This window comes from Haemorhous mexicanus, chromosome 13 (assembly GCF_027477595.1).
Source record: "Haemorhous mexicanus isolate bHaeMex1 chromosome 13, bHaeMex1.pri, whole genome shotgun sequence".
In the NCBI taxonomy this organism is placed as follows: Eukaryota; Metazoa; Chordata; class Aves; order Passeriformes; family Fringillidae; genus Haemorhous; species Haemorhous mexicanus.
This window is the reverse complement of record NC_082353.1, coordinates 7417299-7436422: the sequence shown is the minus strand read 5'-3', so window position 1 is coordinate 7436422 and position 19124 is coordinate 7417299. Positions and strand designations below refer to the sequence as shown.

General features: G+C 41.9%; 1 protein-coding gene across 2 annotated transcripts; it reads left to right on the top strand.

Moving 5' to 3' along the window:
- The first annotated feature begins 833 nt into the window (after window positions 1–833).
- On the top strand, window positions 834–18477 carry FAN1 (FANCD2 and FANCI associated nuclease 1). 2 transcript variants are annotated; one of them, XM_059858174.1, is made up of 14 exons: window positions 834–966; window positions 1848–3278; window positions 5443–5583; window positions 6806–7001; window positions 7312–7545; window positions 7997–8128; window positions 9212–9320; window positions 10024–10143; window positions 10570–10734; window positions 12223–12391; window positions 15914–16017; window positions 16737–16931; window positions 17334–17462; window positions 18245–18477. In XM_059858174.1, exons 2-14 carry the CDS (start codon window positions 1970–1972, stop codon window positions 18380–18382), a joined length of 3141 nt encoding a protein of 1046 aa, XP_059714157.1. In that variant the 5' UTR covers window positions 834–966; window positions 1848–1969; the 3' UTR covers window positions 18383–18477. The 2 variants fall into 2 exon arrangements, with proteins under 2 accessions (XP_059714157.1, XP_059714158.1); XM_059858175.1 differs by lacking the exon at window positions 10570–10734.
- The last annotated feature ends 647 nt before the right edge of the window (window positions 18478–19124 follow it).

Sequence of the window (19124 nt, the reverse complement as noted above, 5' to 3'; positions counted from 1 at the left end):
GTGTGGGCAGATATCTAATAGTGTAAAATACTCGACATGTGCTGTGACTGTACAGTCTCAGCCCAGAGCTTTGTATCTGCTGTTGTAATAGCTCTGGAGCTACAGCAGGAGGAACTGCATTTATTGAAGAACTGAGGATGTATCCAGGCATTTAAATTATAAAAATTATATTCTGAAATTGTGATTGGCAGAGAGGGAGGACACAAAAGATTTTTAAGCCTGAGGTAACCCAGAGCTAGGACATTTTTAACTTAGACTGAGTCGAAGAATGGTTTGGGTTGGAAGGGACCTCAGTGGGGTCATCTTGTCCAACCTCTCTGCTCAAGCAGGGTCATCCCAGAGCACAGGGCACAGGATTGTTGTGGAGTAGCTCCAGTGAGAGACTCCACACACTCCAGGCTCTCTGGGCAGCCTGACCCAGCACTCAGTCACCAGCACAGTGCAGTTTTCCTCACGCTCAGGTGGCACTTGTGTGTCTCAGTTTCTGCCCTTTTCCTGTCCCGTTGCTGGGCAGCCCCGAGCCGGGCCTGGTCCCTCCTCGGCACCTCCCTGCCTGCACTGACAGGCTGGGATGAGGTCCCTTCTCCTCAGGCTTATTTTTACCACTCAGAGGATTAATCTATACCAGCACTGCTGTCAAAGTCCATACGAACAATAAGCCTCAGGGTGAAAATATTTCACTATTTGCCCTTTACTGAACAAAAACCAAGAAAAAACCCCAAAAGAACTCACCAACAAAAAAATTAACTTCAAGTTCCTGCTCCTGTGGACCTCAGCTGTTTTCCACGCGTTGTCGTAAAAGGAAATCGTCAGTCTGCGGCGGGTGTTTGCAGCAGCCCCTCTGTGCGTGAGGGAGCGCGGTGCCGGCCATCGGCGCTGCATTGCTCAGGCCTGGCGGCGGGCGGAGCGCGGCCCGGCCCTCGGGGCGCGGCCTGGCCCCAGGAGCGGCGCGGGGCTGCGGTGCCGGTGCGTGGGGATGGGCGGGAGGCCGGGCGGGCTGTGGGGGCTCCGGCTGGGGCCCTTTACCCGGGGCACGGGCGGCCGAGGGGGTCCCAGCGCGGGGAAGGGCCGGCGAGGGGCGGGCACGTCAGGATGGCGGCCTCGGGAACCGCTCGGGAGCCTGGGCCCCGCCACCCGGAGCACCTGGAGAGCGGTGTGGAGCCGCCGGCTGCCCCTGGGCCCCGGCCCTGGCAGAGCTCGGCCCGGGCGCACCGGCACGGCAGCCGTGAGGGTGAGGGCTGCACACAGGCCGGAGAGTGCTCTGGAAACGGGTGCTTGGCACCGAAAATAGTCTGTCAGTAGCAAACGAGACAATGATAAAAGTTCTAGCGACAGGACCAGGAGCAGTGGCCATAAACTAAAACACAACAAGTTTTACCTCAGCGTGAGGGAGAACTGCACACTGAGGGTGGCAGAGCACTGGGAGAGCTGCTCGGGGTGGTCATGGTGTCTCCCTCTTCGGAGACATTCCAAACCCACCTGGATGGTTCCTGTGTCACCTGCTCCTGGTGACCCTGCCTGGGCAGGGGGGTTGGGCTGGATGGTTTCCAGAAATGCCTTCCACCCCTGACTGTTCTGTAAAAATTTGAGGACTTGCCTATTGGAATTCCAGATTCACTTGCTGATGTAAATGCAAACTTGAGATTACTTTTCCATTTATTAAGCCTTTTAAAGGCAGCCGCAGTGCTGAGCTTGCCTGTGGTGTGCCTCCCTGTGTGGTAAGGCAAGCTAAAGGACAGTAGCATTGTAAGTTAAGGATTCCTTGACTTCTCTGCCTCTTTTCTGTACATCTTGGTTGCATCTAGTACCTAGGAAGACCACTCATTCGATGTATTTTTTATTTCAAGGCATGTCAGAGCATTACAGATGGAAAAGGAAAAGCCAAGGAAAGTCTTTTAAGTATTACAGAATAAAGAAATGTGGCCTGAATGGAGTTGTCTGTGCCGTGTAATCACTGTGAAGTTTTGTAATGGCAGAAGCTAGGTCTTCGGGAATCAAAAGATCCCAAACAAGTTTGTCACTCGGTAAAAATAAGAAGAAAAAAGAAACAACAAAAAAAGTGGAAGTTACAGGAACACCATCTACACCTTCAGCATCATCCTCTATTACTTCCTTTTTTAACAATGTTCCCCCTGCCAAAGTTAGCTGTCCCATGTGTGGGCAATTGGTACCAAGATATGGAATAAATAAGCACATTGATGAAACATGTCAGAGAAACCATGGTGAGATTGGTGCCAATGATGCTACACTGAATTCTTTTAGGAATAAGAGTCCCCCAGCTGCAAATCTGAGCAGTAATTCCAGCTCATATTTTTCAAAAAACTTCTTAAATCTAGAAACAAGTCCTTCCAAAAGTAATTTATTGAAAGCTGGAGGGAGTGCAGCACAGCAGACTAGCCCTTACTTTAGCAATGATAGTTCAGTCTTTAGTGTGAACAGTGAATCCCAGGCACGAACAGTTAGAACAGTCTCCTTGGGAAGCTTGTCTGCCAAGCTGTCCAGAAGACGCTGCCTGCAGGGAGGAAAACAGGTCCTGTATGACGAGATCAACTCTTCACCTCCAGCTGTTCACAATGCCTGTGGAAGTGCTGCAGCCCCCAGTGATGATGATGGTGATGAGACTGATTCTGGGCAGAGTTCTCAGAAAGAAAATCAGCCTTCTCAGAGAGAGCACCAGGAACAACATTTTTCAAAGAGGGAACCTGAATTTCAAAACAAAATAAACAAATGTAATCAAGAAGACCTTGTGGATGTGATTCAAGTACAATTACTGGCTGATAACAGTAAGGACAAAAGGTTCCCATCTGGTACAAGGAGCACCAAAGCAGAAAGCAGCTCTGAAGGTGGGATACTTAGTCCTGATAGATGTGAAACATCTCTAGCCATCCATACTTCAGCAGAGCTGACCAGTAATTTGGACATTGAGACTCAGCCTCACACTGAGGTTACTCCTTCAAAGACAGAAGTGAGCAGTGGGACAGAAAATTGCTTTAACAGGGATGATGCAGAGGTACTTCCTGTGGAAGTTCTTGAAGACTTAAAGAATGACATGAACCATTCTTTGTTAGAAGCTGTGGAAAAGACAGAATCTCAGGATTCCACTGGGGACGTTCTAGACAAAATAGATGAGGTCCTCTCTGTGCCCAGCTCTCCTGGTCACCCCTACTACCTCCAGAATTTTTTAGTGGTGCTGCGAGCAGTATTGCAGAATGAAGATGATGTCAGACTATTTAACGAACAAGATTTGAACATTGTAAACAAGTTCTACAAATTATCAGGTATCTTTTTTTTTTTGATACATTTCCAAGTTCCCTCTTGTAGAGAGCATTGTTACATAGTTTTATGTGAGAAGTGCTAAATCAATTGACCATGTAACTTGATGAATTTTTTAAGAAAAGAAGCTCCTTCTCAGGAGTTGTACCCCTTTTTTAAAAATAAACTCTGCTAATGTAGTTAGGTACAGCTCCTGAGGGAATGGGGGGACACAGCCTCACTCAGCCCTCCCAGCAGCCTGGCTTGCATCCTCATGGATCTGAGCTGGCTATGGACACAAGCAGCCAAACCTGGGGGGTGTCTGCAGAGCCCATTGGTGCACTCCAGGCCATAAGGATATTACAGTAGGGACATCTTGGAGCTTGGTAATGCCTTGTTTATCTTGTGGTAGTTAAAGGGGAATATATAAAGAAAGAAAGCAACAGAAGTCTTGTTACTGGCTCTCTGAGGCAAGCAGTAGGTGCACATGGTTTGCATCCAAAGATCCAGGAATAAACTCACAGTTAGGCCAGTAGTGCATGCTGGCATTGGCTACTTTGACAAACACTAAAAGAGGTGCTCAGGGTACACATTCCCCATTTCCACACTCTGTTCCCTGGATGTGAACAACAATGATCAGTAACAGAGCTTGTTCTGATAGATAAGAGAGCTTCTTGTTTCTCTTTCAGTAGTGTGAGTTGGGAATACAGAAAGAATTACTGCGAAGTGGTGCTGATAAATCCATGTCTGCACTGGATGTGAGGGTCACAGATGAAACAATCTCTCTTTGCAGGGTAGGAAAGATGAAGCAATTGAGCTGTGAGAAGTGAGAGGATAGCTCTAAGTCAATAGATAACAAATCCTGGACACTGACAGGTGGATGTCATGGCCTTCAAGAAATACCAGGCAGGATACTTTAAAAGTTCAGGTAGATGAGTTATCTGTCCCACTTGAGAAGTTTCTACCCATTTCTGTTATAACACAAAAAAGCCCACACACACCTGCTTAGCACTATGAAATTGCTTAAATATAAGTATTTTCCAGTATTTAATTATTTTCTGCAGAAATGTCTACCATTCTTCAGTGAGTTGTCTCTGACTCAGAATAAGTTTATGAAGCTTATTATGAAATTATTATTGCAGCCTCAGTTCCATAGCCTGGAGAAAGAATGTCTGTGTGTTAACCTTTTTCCTTTCTCCAGAATGATAAAAACTGAGGACAGACTTTAAAGGAGTTAAAGCAGAGAGAATGACAAGCTTATATGTCTGAATGTAGTTCTCCCAGTGAACTGATCCTGGAAAGATTCTATTAAAGAAAAGGCTGAAAAAGTCTTATAAGGACAGGACAATTACTAAATAAACAATTAATGTTTATCTGCCATTTCTTAAGCATATCTAGGTGTTTCATTGTTTTTTTATTAATGATCAGTTTCAGTTAAGCAGCAGACAGGGGTAAAAAATTTAGAAGTTAATGGGGGTTGAATTAAGTATTCAAAAGGTTGTTGAATGTAGTAATAATAGCTAGACTATTTTCAGCTAAAATTTAATCAGCTATTTTGTTGAATTTCAGTATTGTTAGTATTTAAAAAGTCTAAGAGGTACTTTAAAAGAACACTTCCCTGATAAAAATCAAATGAATAGGAGTTTTTTTCTCATTGTTTTCTTTCAGTAGATGTATTAGTATAATTTGACTTATCTTTGGAAAAATAAGAACCTGAAGAATGCTGCACAGAGAAGTATTCTGTGATTATGAAATTATTCTGTCAGACTGCAGCTTCTTTTGTATGCTAGCATGAAATATTTGGTTATTGAACGACTGTTTAACAAAACAAAAAGACCTACTTAACCAACACAAAGTGCCAGGTTGAAAAATGAAGTTCTCTTTTTCTATAAAACTAAATATTTCTTGAAGGGTAAACATGTCAAAAGACATTTTAGTAATGTACATTGCCTGCAAAACATGTTGTAATACTTTTAATACCACCCACAAGACTTGAAAATTCTAATGAACTTATGAATTACTTGGAAAGGTAAGTCTGGTATTTTACCAAGTCTGCTTGAGATTTAAAATGTGTTTTAGAGAGTACCTGCATCAAAGTAGTTTTTCAGGTTAATGTGGTGATTGTGCCTAGTACTGTGTTTAGAATTTACTCTTCTTTTTGTCCTTCCCTGCTTTAAATAACATTTGCAGTTGGTGGGCAGAAGTTGTATGTGAGACTTTTTCAACGCAAGCTGAACTGGTTAAAGGTGAACAAAATAGAGTATGGGGAGATAAGTGTGGATTTGTCACCAGTCATTGAAGAACTGGCTGAAGCCAGATTCCTACAAACAGGTAAGGCCAGCATTAATAAACCTTTAAAATACTACAAATAAAATGTGAAGTTGTGTCATGTTAGAGATCAATGCTGTACATGTTTGTCTGTGCCTTGGGAAGAAAATAGAGGAGTAGAATAAAGGCTTCAGGTCTTGTGAAAATACAAATAATGCAAATTAAATAATAGAGAAGACCAGCTTTTCTGAACAGTATTTTTTTAATAACTCAACAGAATTTTTTAATCTTTGCAGTTGTTTTGAAGTTGTAAAGGGTGTTCTTTTTCTGGTTATTCCCTTCCTTCAAAGTAGACCTGTGAAAAGGTCCAGAAGAAGGTGCAGAAGAATTTCAGGGTGAACCAGATAGCATTGTTAATGCATTTTTGGGGAAACTGATGCCTGTATAACTTAGGTCAAAGTTACAAGGTGCTTATATAGCTTGAGTTTATGTTATATCAATATAACCTGATATATCTATATAACCTGATATCAATATAACCTGAATCATAACCTTTATACCTGTATAACCTGAATCACAGCTTTTTATACCTACATAATCCAAATCATAACTTTTATACTTATATAACCTGATATAAATAACTTCTATAATGTAATGGAGTATATGGTTAACTAGTTGCTTAATGCTAAATAGACAAAAAAGAAGGAAAAAACTCACCAGGTGGATAGCTTTAGAGATAGATAATGAGAAATTGGTAAATGTAAAGCCAGTTAGCCACAGAATAAAGAGTTTAAGCAGGTTAGGACCTGACAGACCAAGGAACACAGTAACTGTGCATGCTGCAAAACCAAACATGAAAAGTTCAGATGTGAAGAAGACTTTGGAAGCCTTCATCAAAGACCCCTGAGGAGCCCTGCATTAGGGAGGTGCAAGTGCAGTGCAAAAGAGCTGTCTAATAACCATCAGATCATACCATGTAAATTAGTTCTGGCACCTGTGTGATGATGTTATAGTGACAGAGTATCACTGAGCAACACTTCCTGTATAAATATACCACAGCACATGGCAGAGGTGGGTGAGTTATGTGGAGAAATCCCCCTCACCTGCAGTGCTGCAGTCAATACCTGTGCTGTGGACACCAGTCTGTGGGCTTTATTTCCAGCATACCTTTTGGGCATCAAACCTAAATCATTAAATTGGTACTAGGATGTATGAATGCACTGTGAGCTGCTGCTTGACACGATAATATAACACAATGAATATATGTGGATAATTTTACTTTTAGAATCTGAATTGGAAGACCTGTGTGAAGGGTTGGATTTGCTTTCAGCCCCTGAGCTAAAAACACTGGCAAAAATCTTTCACTTGCCAAACCCAAATGGCCAGAAACAGCAACTCGTGGATGATTTTCTGAAGCTGTCAAAGCAGCGTTCCATCTTCAGCAGGAGTCAGGCTGGTATTGGGACAGTGATTTTAAAAAGGTAACTGTTTACAGCTAAATTTTGCAGGTGAAGTTGTGCTTCAAATGACTGAAATCTAGGTGCCTTTTCAAGAAAGGAATGCATTTATTAAATTTATTAATAAAAAGGGTGGCATTACATTTCAATTCACAGTGAGTCAAAGAGAAGGGTAAATACTAAACTGCACACTCTCTCTGCTTCTTTCAAGGAAAATCAAGTTTATGCATTAATTGGCGTGGAAAAAAATTATTCTCATACTTCATTCAATGTGTTTTAGTTTTTACAAGTCAAGGTAAAAACCATGTTATAATATTTTTATTTGTCTTTCCAGGGTGAAGGACCTGGCTGGAAAATGTGTCAGAGTCTGCAGAGATGCTCGGGCTGTCTTTTCCCGAATCCTGCTGCTGTTTGCACTGCCTGAGTCGCTGGAGGAGGAAGAAGCTGGCAGTGCTGGTCAAGGCCTGCTCTCCACAGTCCTTAGGGCAAACATGGGGCATATGGTGTTCCCCAGTTACACAGTAAACAGGAAAACACAGGTCTTCCAGGACAGAGAGGATCTCATCAGGTAGGGAGGGCTTTGGCAACTTGGAAATCTGTTCATTTCTAGAAGATCTTTACTGCAGCGCTTGTGCAGGCAAATAAGAATTCAAATGTAGAACTCCAGATGTAAGATGTAGAATTGTTTTAAGTACATTTTTGTATTGAGGTAGGACTTGTAAGTCACAGTGGCTTGCATTTTGGAACAAAATAGCTTATTTATTTGCTTCATGATCATGTGATGAAAGCTGTTTCTTCATTTGCTGTGCTGATTCTGAGCTAAAAAAAATTATACTCTCTAGTGTTGAGTAAATTTAAACATAATGTTCCCTGCTAGTTTAAACTCTGCTAATCCTACAAGATTAAGAATAAAGATGGCTGCATGGTTCAATGTCTTTAGAGACTGTAAGGAAAATAATTTATTTCTTTCAACTGTAGATGCTTTGCAAGTGTAATAAAGTTGTGGATTTTTACCACAGGTATGCAACTGCTGTTCATCTGTCAAATGATATAGCCACTGCAATGGTAAATGGAAACTGGGAAGAAGCTAATAATCTCTATTTGTCTGCTAAAGAAACCTGGAATGAACTGAAGAATCACCCCTCTTTGAGGTACTGAACTGGAAACTGTAAAGTGTATTATCTTACCTTGGGTACTTTTCCTTTGGAGAGAGGCTTATCAGCTAGGGATGTTATTTAAACCTGATAAAGCAAGAGACTAATGCTCTTGAAAGCTTGGAATTTCCTGATTGATTCTTTTAAGTTACAATATGAAAAGACCTTTTTTATAAAATCTTGGGAAAGAGTTGGTAGGCATGGATATAGCACTAAAACAGTTATGTTCTAGGTGCCAGTGCAGGAGAACAAGAGCCTTATTTTTCCCTTGTCATAGTTTTTTTTTAAATGTCTTTCAAACAAATGGCAATAAGCAGAAATTAAAATTGACTGTGAACAAAAGATGTTGCAAATGTTAGGGGGTTATTCATGTCTTTAGATTTCCAAGTTGGTGTTGCTCAGGAAATGTTACTGAATATCTGAGACCTGAAATAACATTTTTTGGGTTTGAAATGTTCTTCATCAGTTTTTCTTTTAATTATTTTGTTTTCTGGCTTAATGCTACACCACAAGTTAAAGACTTAACGTTTAGCATTATATTCAATTCCATGGCAACTGATTTACAATAATATTCATAGAGGGTCATTTGGAGGTCTGCTCCATTTTACAATGAAGACAGTGGAAAAATATTTTTTGATTTTAAAAAGACATTCAAGAGACTTTGTCCTGAAATGCAGAGGTGCCTACTGAAAAGATGCTGATCTTCTTTTATGGCAGGAAATTCCTGTTCGAGTGCTTTTCTTTTGTTCAGCTTTGTTTCTGACATGGAACTGCTGACTTATGAGAATGAGTTGGTAGCACAATATGATGTAGTAAGTTGCTGTTCTGTGTCTGTTTTAAAACTGCTTAACTGATAATTCTGCTGGTGTTGAAACTAAAATATGCTGTGCAAGTGCAGCTTGCACCTGCTCCCTAAGCCAAACTATTGCCTTACCTTTGGGTTCTTGACTTTGCAGCTGGGATACTCATTTCAGATCAATTTGGATATAGAAAGCATTTAGTTTGGCAAATGCTTTAGGTATAAGTATTCTTAGTAAAACTGACATCAGGCAATTGATCTGAACTGCTCTTATTTTTCAGCTATCACAGAACTTTACCTGATTACCTGCGACGTTTCACAGTTGGCTGGGTGTACACAAGAATCCTTTCTCAAGGAGTTGAAATTCTGCAGAGACTTCACAAGTATAAGGTAACGTGGTGAGGTAAATAGAAATATGTGCTTAATTTTTGTACATGAATTGACATTTCTAAAGGGGCTGGAAAATGGTGGTAATGTTTGCCAGTACTTGCTACAGTTCTAGTAACAAGTTATTTTAAGGGAAAAGCACCCCCTTTTTGTCCTGCTTTAGAAAGTTTTAAATTTCTGATTATGCTTTGAAGATTTACCATATGTAATACACCATAAAGCTATTGCTGAGATATGCTTGTTTCGTTATTTAAAGATACCTATGTTTCACTAGATTTGGCTATTGCTTTTAAATAAGAAAAATCTTGAAAGAGAAGTCTTCTAGAAATCCCTGCCCCTTCCTTAGGGAATCAGCATCTCCAAAGGCCTCTGACTTACATGTTAAAGTAAATCAGATTATTTTGAAAAAGACTTCACCTCTGCAACAAAGCAACAAGTAATACTTAAGATATTTTTCATATACAATAAGGATAAAAGTGCTGTATTTTTGCAGTTAACCTTAAAGTTTACATAAAAATATCTCTAGAGTTTTTAAGCTACACATATGGATCTAAAATGTGTATTTCGGGTAGTGGAGTAAAAAGTAGGTTTGGATTGTCCAGAGACAAAGTTTCTGTACTATACATTAGCTAGAGGGGAAAGTGAGAAGCTAACTTGACCTTGGTTTTGTAGCCCAATTAATAAAGGTGCAATCCCATTGCTACAGGAAGCAGTGCAGCAGCTGCAGAGCCTCCTGGCCCAGGATGTGTATTGTGCTGACAGCAGAGGGAGATGGTGGGATCGGCTGGCTCTGAATTTACATCAGCACTTGAAAAACACTAAGAAGGTATCTCCAAAACTGCTGCTGAAAAGCTGGAAACACTGCAGGCATTGTCTGAAAACATTTTTAAAAGTATTTCCTACAGAAAGAACAGTGGAGTAGAGTCTCCTAAAAATGCAGATTTTTTTATGAATGCTAAGGTCAGACAACCAGTTTCAACTAAGAAAATGAATCCACTTCCTTAATCTTATACTGATCAGTAGAAATTGAGAGGAATTTTTTTTACTGTACTAGTGTAAAATTGAATCCAGAAGCCTCTTCTTGCAGAATGTTATTCATTGGTTAGAATTTGACTGCTCACTTAGCAAGCTGGCCCTGTCCTGCCGGCTCGTTCTTACACTCAAACATTTGTGCTTGACTCAGTTGCTCTTGAGCAGAGGGGCTGGGTGCAGAGGTCTCAGTGAGCTGTTGTTTGTGCCCTTTGTTTGCCAGGCCGTGGGCTGCATCCGGAGGGGGCTGGCAGACGCGGCCGTGCGCACCGGGCACCGCCTGTCCCTGTGCCAGCGCGCCCTGCGCATCAGGGACTCGCCCAGCTGCAGGCAGCTCCAGGGCCTGCTGCAGGACCTGCCCCTCCTCACCGTGCACGACGTCGCTCATGTAAGAAGGGGAGCAGCAGCTCCTGAGCTCTTTTGCTTCACACAAGGAAAAGTAATCTGAGAGGATTTGTATTCTTTTCCTACACCAGCCTCTGACTGACATGGTGCAGGAAAAGGAATACAAACGTGTTTCTAAAACAAAGCCTCTTGTAATCAAATACTTCTGCATTGGTCACTTTCTTAGCTGAAGTTAGTCAGCTGTACACTGTAGCAGGCACAGGGCCAGCTACGGCTCCGTGGAGGGATGTTTAGAGATAGGTATTTGCTGAGTCATAGGAGTTGAACCAGGGGTCCTCACTCTGGTCCTCCAGGCCTGCTTATCTCTCTGTGACCCCACAGGCTAGTTTCCCTAACCCTTAGAATTGGTCAGTTTTCAATCCTCCCTAACCCTATAAAAGAGGCTGTCTTGGCTCATTTCTTTAGAAGAGCAGCTTCAAGACTCTTCGCGAGACCCTCAGAATAAACCATTGTGGAACCCTTGGCCACCTTCTCCTCTCTCCTTCGTCTGCCTTCCAGAAGCCACGGCCAGCCACAGCCCCTACGAGCAAGCTAAGAGCTGAAATCATAAAAGAGCTGATTTTCACTAAGAGCTGACAATCACTAAGCTTGCTAGGGGTCACGGCTGTGCCGCAGTCCGGCCTAGGGCACCCCAGCCTCCAGAGGGCTGAGGTACCCGGCCTTGAGACTGCTTACCCTACGAGGGATCAGCTATCCGGCTAAGAAGCTGGCCCTGGTGGCTTCATTTTATTTTACAGTACACTGATCTAATTTGCATTGCTTTATATTTGTTGTGGATGTGATCATCCATAAACTCCACTAATTTATCAGTAATGCCCTCAGAGCCTTTTTGGCTGAAGAGTCTGATCAGATCAGTTCATTGCCTCTGGTGGCTGCAGGCCAAGCATTCCATGTGCTAGAAAAAGTAATAGTAACCTTAGCATGTTGTCAGCATTAGATTAATGGCTAAAAAAGACATCACTGTTCTTTTAGGAACCTTTGGAAGTTATGCACTCTAAATACGTGTTATGCAAATATTCAGTGTGGGGTACTTGCATCACGTTAGAATGGATTTAAAAAAAAAAAAAATCTATCTTTTTATACCATTATAAAGATAATGCTGTCTGGGCAAAATCAGAGCAGAGTCTCACTTCCTCTCTCAGCCTCCTCACCACATGTCTCCCTGCAGCCCTTCTTTGTCTCTGCCCAAGTTTGTCTCCTCAGTTTTCTGTGGTTTTGCTCCTGGTCCTGCATGTAGAAAGGCTACATTCCCATCTGCCCAGAATTTTTGCTAGGCATTTGTTTTCTTAAAAATGTGCCAGTTTATAAAAGCTAAAGAGGATGATTTCACAGGAATGACAGGTTAAATTTTATTCAGTTAATTCTTGGAAACAAATCTAGTTCTGATTTTAAGAAATCTGAAAAGGAGATTTTGGGCTGAAACTTTTTAATTGTGATGTTGGAAAGTAACCAAATGTTTTAATATGTTCAGGTTACAATCAGTGGAAAGATGTGTCCTCAGACGGGAATGGGAAAATCTGTGTTCCTCATGGAGGATATTGGTGAAGGAGAAGGAGGCCAGGACTGCAGTGTATCCACAGTCATGTGCTCAGTTGAGGAGCTGGCATTAACTCATTACAGGAGGAATGGTTTCGATCAGGGTAACAATGCTATTGGTTTGGGGATATTTTGCAGTAAAATAATGTGGGAGTAAGTAAAGAAACTATTTACTAATCAGTTTAATTAATAGACCAGTTTTAGCTGATTTCATTAGACCAGATTTTAGGGTGATTCTGTTTCCTTCCCAAGCACCTCTAATATATCACTTCCTTACCAAAGTGCTCTAACATGTATTTTCAACCTGACCTGCTTTAATGATTTGCTGCCTTCATTTACCAAAGGTGGTTTTGAAATATATTAGGAAAAACCCCAGTGTTTTTTCTTCATCTACACAGAAGCTCACATACTTTGCCTTCCTCACTGTTGAACAGCTAAGGGTGAAACAATTTATGGTAAAATGCTAGCATTATCATTTAAGGGAGTGTCACTAAGGAAGTGCAAACCTCCACTGATTCTTGGTACTAGATGTCCATGAGAACAGTATATACCAATAGCGCAAACACTGCAGGATTTTTTGAAAAAGCTCTGTTTGTAGCATTTAATGTATTTTTACAATTTAGGAGCTATGAAAAGCCATCAACTAGTAAGAATATATAGGTCTGTTTTACAGGAAAAAAAGCAAAATACAAAAAGGCAAGTTATTTTTGAAGATAAAATTTGTGCCTTTCTATAAAAGATATATTTTAATATAGTTTAATTTTGTTGATAATACTGTTGAAGCAAAAGTGGCCATATCAGAAAAAGGTAAAGAGGAAGGGAACAATATTTAGAATGTGGGAGAATTGTGCTGAAATCCCCATTCAGTTCCTCACTCCCACCCACTCACCATTGGTCTTCTTGGTTCAGTACAGTTTGGAGCACACAGTGGCCAAAACTGTACTGAGGTGATTTAGTGATGATCCAGAATGCCCATCCCAGCTCCATGCACACACCCCAACACTCACATGCTCTCTCTCCTAACTGTGAGGTATCCTGCACATACAGTCTATTATATGGTATATAACAACATATATATCCTGGGGTCTGTATGTGTGACAGGTAACATTACTGCTATAGATTATATACTGTGCTAGCAGACTAATAACAAACACATCACAGAGTGGCTGAGGGAGCTCTGGGGGTCACCTTGTCCAACCTCAGCTCAAAAGCCAGCTCTCCCAGACCATGGCCTGCTTCAGAGTATCCCAAGGAGGGTGAGCCCACAGCAGCCTGGGCAGCCCGTGCCAGTGCTTCATCACCTTCACAGTGAAGAACTGGTTCCTTGGGTTTGCATACATATACATATACATATACATATACATATACATATACATATACATATACATACATGGACATGGACATATACATATACATACATATACATGTACATATACATATATATACACATACATGTACATGTACATATACATATACATACATGTACATGTATGTATATGTATATGTACATGTATGTATAAATATGTATGTGTCCATATACATGTACATATACATATCTGTACATACATGTACATATACATAGACATACATGTACATGTACATATGCATATCTATACATCCATGTACATGTACATATACATATCTATACATACATATACACGTACATGTTCATATACATACATATACATGTATATATACATGTACATACATATACATATACATACATGTACCTGTACATATACATATCTATACATACATGTACGTGTACATATACATACACATATCTATACATACATGTACATATACATATACATGTACATATATCTATACATACATGTACATGTACATATACATATACATATCTATACATACATGTACATGTACATATACATACATGTACATATACATGTACATGTACATATACATGTATATATACATGTACATACATATACATATACATATAAATGTACATATACATGTACATCTACTATACATACATATACATGTACATATACATATACATGTACATACATATACATGTACATATGCATATACATACATTTTACATTTACATGTACATATACACACGTACATGTACATATACATATATGTGTACATATACATATACATACATACACATATACATGTACATATACATATTCATACATATACATATACATATACATATACATACATATACATACATGTACATGTACATATACATATACACATACATATATATACATATATATAGTCTTACATATATATATATGTCTCCCTATGTTCATACACACACACACACACACACACACACACACACACACATATAGAAAAGTGTTCACCGACTCACAGAATCACTGAATAGTTCAGCCTGGGGGGGCTCACAGTGGTGTCATCTGGTCCAGCCTCCCTGCTCAAGCAGAGTTATTCCAGAGCTCAAGGATTGTTATGGGATAGCTCCAGTGAGGGACACTGCACAGTGTCTCTGGCAGCCTGTTCCAGTGCACAGCACTTCATGTAGAAGGCAGTCAGGTTCAAAAGGCATTATTTAGCTGTAGTGAGTCCATGCTGACCACTCATGATCACCTCCTTGTCATCCATGTGGACAGAGATGGCCTCCAGAATGAGGCACTCTGTCACCTTTCCAGGCAGTGAGGTGAGGCTGACTGGCCAGGACTTCCCTGGGTCCTCCTTTCCCTTTCTGCAGAATGGGTGACGTTTGCTTTCTCCTGGCACCTCTCCTGATGGCCACCACCTTCCAAAGCTGATGGTGAGTGGCCTCACCATGGTGTCTGCCCACTCTCAGCACCTCTGGCTGAGCCCCTCAGGGCCCATGGACTCGTGGATGTCAAGTTTGCCTTGGTGTTCTCTAAGCCAATCCTCCCAAACCAAGGAAAGCTTTTCCAACATTCATTTCCCCAGGTCTCCTGGGTCAGAGGTCCCTGAGAGCTAGTCTTGGTAGTGAAGACCAGTGCAAGGAAAGTGTTCCAGAGCCCTGCTCTCTGTGTCCCCTGTCACCAGGACTCTCCTCCATTTAGCAGCAGGCCCACATTAACCTGAGTTTTCCTTTTGGTGTTGAGGTATTTGAAGAAGCCCTCCTTGGTGTCCTTGACGTGTTGTTTTCACATGCTCTTATGTGTACATGAACATATAAACATGTAGGAGCACATGTATACATGCATCAACACATATGTATTTGCATATATAAATATGTATACATATAAAAGTCATACTATATATTTACAATAAAATAGAACATGTATATAGAATAATAGTTTATACAAGATCTAATCATATACTATAAATATATGTCACGTTTTTAATATATATTATTATTATTATTATTATCATCTATATAGTATCTTTTTCTGAAGATAGTTGTGTATTGAAAAATGGTCAGCATTAGCCCAGTAAGCTTTGTGGGGGCCAGGGAGGGATGGAAACTGTGCTGCAGCCCAAGGCCCCTGGCCTGGGAGCACCAGGCTTGGGGAATGAGCTGCATTTGTAGCTGGCCATGAACCTGAACGTGGCACATTTCTGCTTTGGGTCATGATGGTTCAGTACCTCTTCATATGACATTGCTGTAGAAGTTAATGTTTCCATTTTTATTAAACTCTGCCCTTTAGGTATTCATGGGGAAGGCTCAACCTTTATTACTCTTTATGGGATTCTAATGTGGGATATCATTTACATGGATGGCATACCTGATGTCTTCAGAAATTCCTATCAGGTAATTTTGAAAGGCTTTCTTTAGTTAATTTATTTTCCCATTGCTGTAGACTCAGTAACCATGTTTAAATCCTATTTGGGACTAGATTAACATTTTATTCTGAGGGACTTTCCAGGCAGATCTTGGTGTTTCCTTCATTTTATTATTTGCTATACTTGGTTTATTGGCTCATTCCTAGGCTGTATTTTGTGGGATTATGTGTGGCAGCCGTTTGTGTAGGGCTGTTTCCTAAGCACTCTGCATTTGCTTTTGAAAACGGCTCTGGGCCCGCCCTGCTCAGCTGCACCAAAGCTGAATTGCTGCAGGGCCTTTTCACACCAGCGTTCAGCGCTGGAGGATCCGCCCCGGCTTCATCACGGCTTTGTTCTCGCACCTCACACTGCTCACTGTGCCTGAGCAGTCTTGATCCCCATTCCAGATCCACCTGGAACCTTACTGCTCAGAGTGCACCGGATTCTTTGTCTGTTAAAGGAAACCTCTGTCTAGAGTTCAAAACTGCAGAGCAGAGGCCGAGATGTGGCCAGTGTTTGTTGTACTGGCATTGGGTGTTAAAACATATGCAATTTTTTTGCCATTTAATAAATATTTATATGGTGGTCATGTTCTAGATAAATCAGCTCAACTTCGTAGTTGAGAAAAATATGAAGTAGGACATTGTCATTCTGGGAACAGCTGCTGTAGTGGCAGTTCCTGAGAGCTGGATTTACCTTTTCATCCAGACATCCCCCTTGGATTTATACACTGACAGCTTCTATGAGAACAGGAGGGCTGTCATTGAGGCCAGACTCCAGCAGTTTCACACAGCTTCCTCAGAGATGCTGGCAGAGCTGGTTGCTGACGTCTGGACCACTCAGGAGGGAAAAGCAGCAGCCCTGGTTAACTGGGGACGTTTTACTTCCCTCCAGCAAGTCCAGGTAAGTGGCTGCTGCCCAGCATGGGCACTCCAATTAGGCTTGACATTGAATTACACATGGCCCTAGTGTGCTCACAGGGTGTATTGAGGCACTGAGCCGTGGCAGATGGAGAGTGGTGGGAGGGAGGAATTGGAATTAGGGATTATTGTGCTGAAGTCCCTGCCCAGGTAGTGTTACAATTTTCTCATATGGTCACTTTTCCTGTAACAGTAGCTGAGAACACAGCAGGAAAATTGACGTAAGAAATATCTACTTGCGTTTCTTGTTACGTTTCCTGAGAATGAACCCAGAGCTGAGGTGGGCCATGCAGTGTTCTTGGAACAGTATTCTTGTGAGGGCTGGGAAGTGGTTCTGCAGGAAATTAAAACCAACCCAAACCAACAGGCAAACCCTCTCTTGCAGAGCCTGGTCTCCTGCCTTGGAGGAAGGTTCCTGAGCGGTGTTTTCCAGCGGCTTTCCAGGGACCTGCGGCACTGCCGGGGGGGCCTGCCCGACCTGCTCGTGTGGCGCTCCCACAGCCCGCACTTCAAGGTGTGTGGGGAGCAACAGTACCCAGTGCTCAGCCGCCTTCCCTCCTGTAAAACCCTGCCCTTCAGCCCACACAAACGGTGATTTCCTACCTGCAGCTCGGCTGCCCTGCCCCCACAGAGTGCTGGGTGATTATCTGCTCCTCCAGTGGGCCTCGGGAGCAGACACATCAGCACTGGTGTAGAAAAGGTCTTTGAGTAATCGTAATCTAAAGCACCTGTTACAGTCAGCCACACATTGGCTGTTGTTAGCTAGGAGTTCTACTGGCACCACTTAGACAAAATCTGCACTATTTGAGTCTACAGCAACTGTGTCTGTGTCTGCTACAGAAATTGAGTAAATGGTCATGGATGGTGCCTTGCACAGTAATAGAAGAGTTACTAGAAGACTATTGGACATCTCATCTGTTGGAGCAGCTTGTTATGTGTTTGTGATGCAGAGCTGAATAGCAGAAATTAGTTCTCTAGAGCACCTGAATAAGTTGCTGTCAGTATCAGCTGGAACAGGTGAGGGTGCAGACAACTGATTTTGCAGTATGAGAGATCTTCATTCACCAGGGCTTCTGTTTGTGTTTTGGTGGATATTTACTATATAAAATTTCATTCTCTTACAGTTCAGTTTTGAAATATGGGGTAGTAATTCAGCACCCACTGGACCTTCCATTGTGCTAAAATCTATTACTTTTGTTGCAAGTAACAGCTGTTGAAAAATACTTCTTGTGTGGGAGCTACTGATCCTCCAGTTCCTGCAGGGACACGCTTGTAACCATGCCCCTTTCCTTGCAGCTGGTGGAGGTGAAGGGCCCCAACGACCGCCTGTCTCCCAAGCAGATGCTGTGGCTGAGTGAGCTGCACCAGCTGGGGGCTGCAGTGGAGGTTTGTCACGTGCAGGACGTTGGAGGCAAGAGCAAACGCCTCAGCTGACAGAGGTTGGATCTTGGGGGGAAATCAGGTGTTCCTAAAGGAATGGGTAGCACACACCAATGGCTGCTGCTTAATAAAAATAGTTTCTTCTAAAATTCTGGGTTCTTGGAACATTACCATAGTCCTTTTTAGCACAAAACATTCTAAAATGTAATTTGAGAAAACTGTCAGTATGATTTACTGCATGTCACTTTGTATTCAGAAGAGAAGAGCCCTTCCCTTCTCTCCACAATTCCTGACTTACTCTCTGAGGTAATCTGGGGTTTGCCCAGCGAGGAGGAAGAGCTGCCTTCACACTGGTACACCCTGAGAACATCTCTACAATACAGAAACTGGGCCATCAGGTCCTGCTCATTTGCTTGGTGCCCTTGTGCCCTAAATTCATTATGTTGGGCAAGGCTCCTTGCAAGGTGTGAGTTCAGCCCCTTGCCAGGATTGTCAGCTCCAGTGTGGGTCTCTGCCTGTCCCCACTTACCATTATGTATTTGCATTTTGCACTTGTACATAAACAGGTGGCAGAGAGTAGGGCATAAAGCATTAATGCTGTTCTAATGTGTATGAAAAGATAATTTATTTACCAGCCTCTTCTGTTGTATCTGTATTACCTGTATAAAGGGAAATACTTCTGGTAGTAGACACGAGTTGGTCAGTGCCAAGATGACCACACTCAGTTCTGCCCCACAGAAATGGATGTGTTTGCTCATTCAGAAGTATGTCAGTCAATTGGAACTAAAAAGATGAA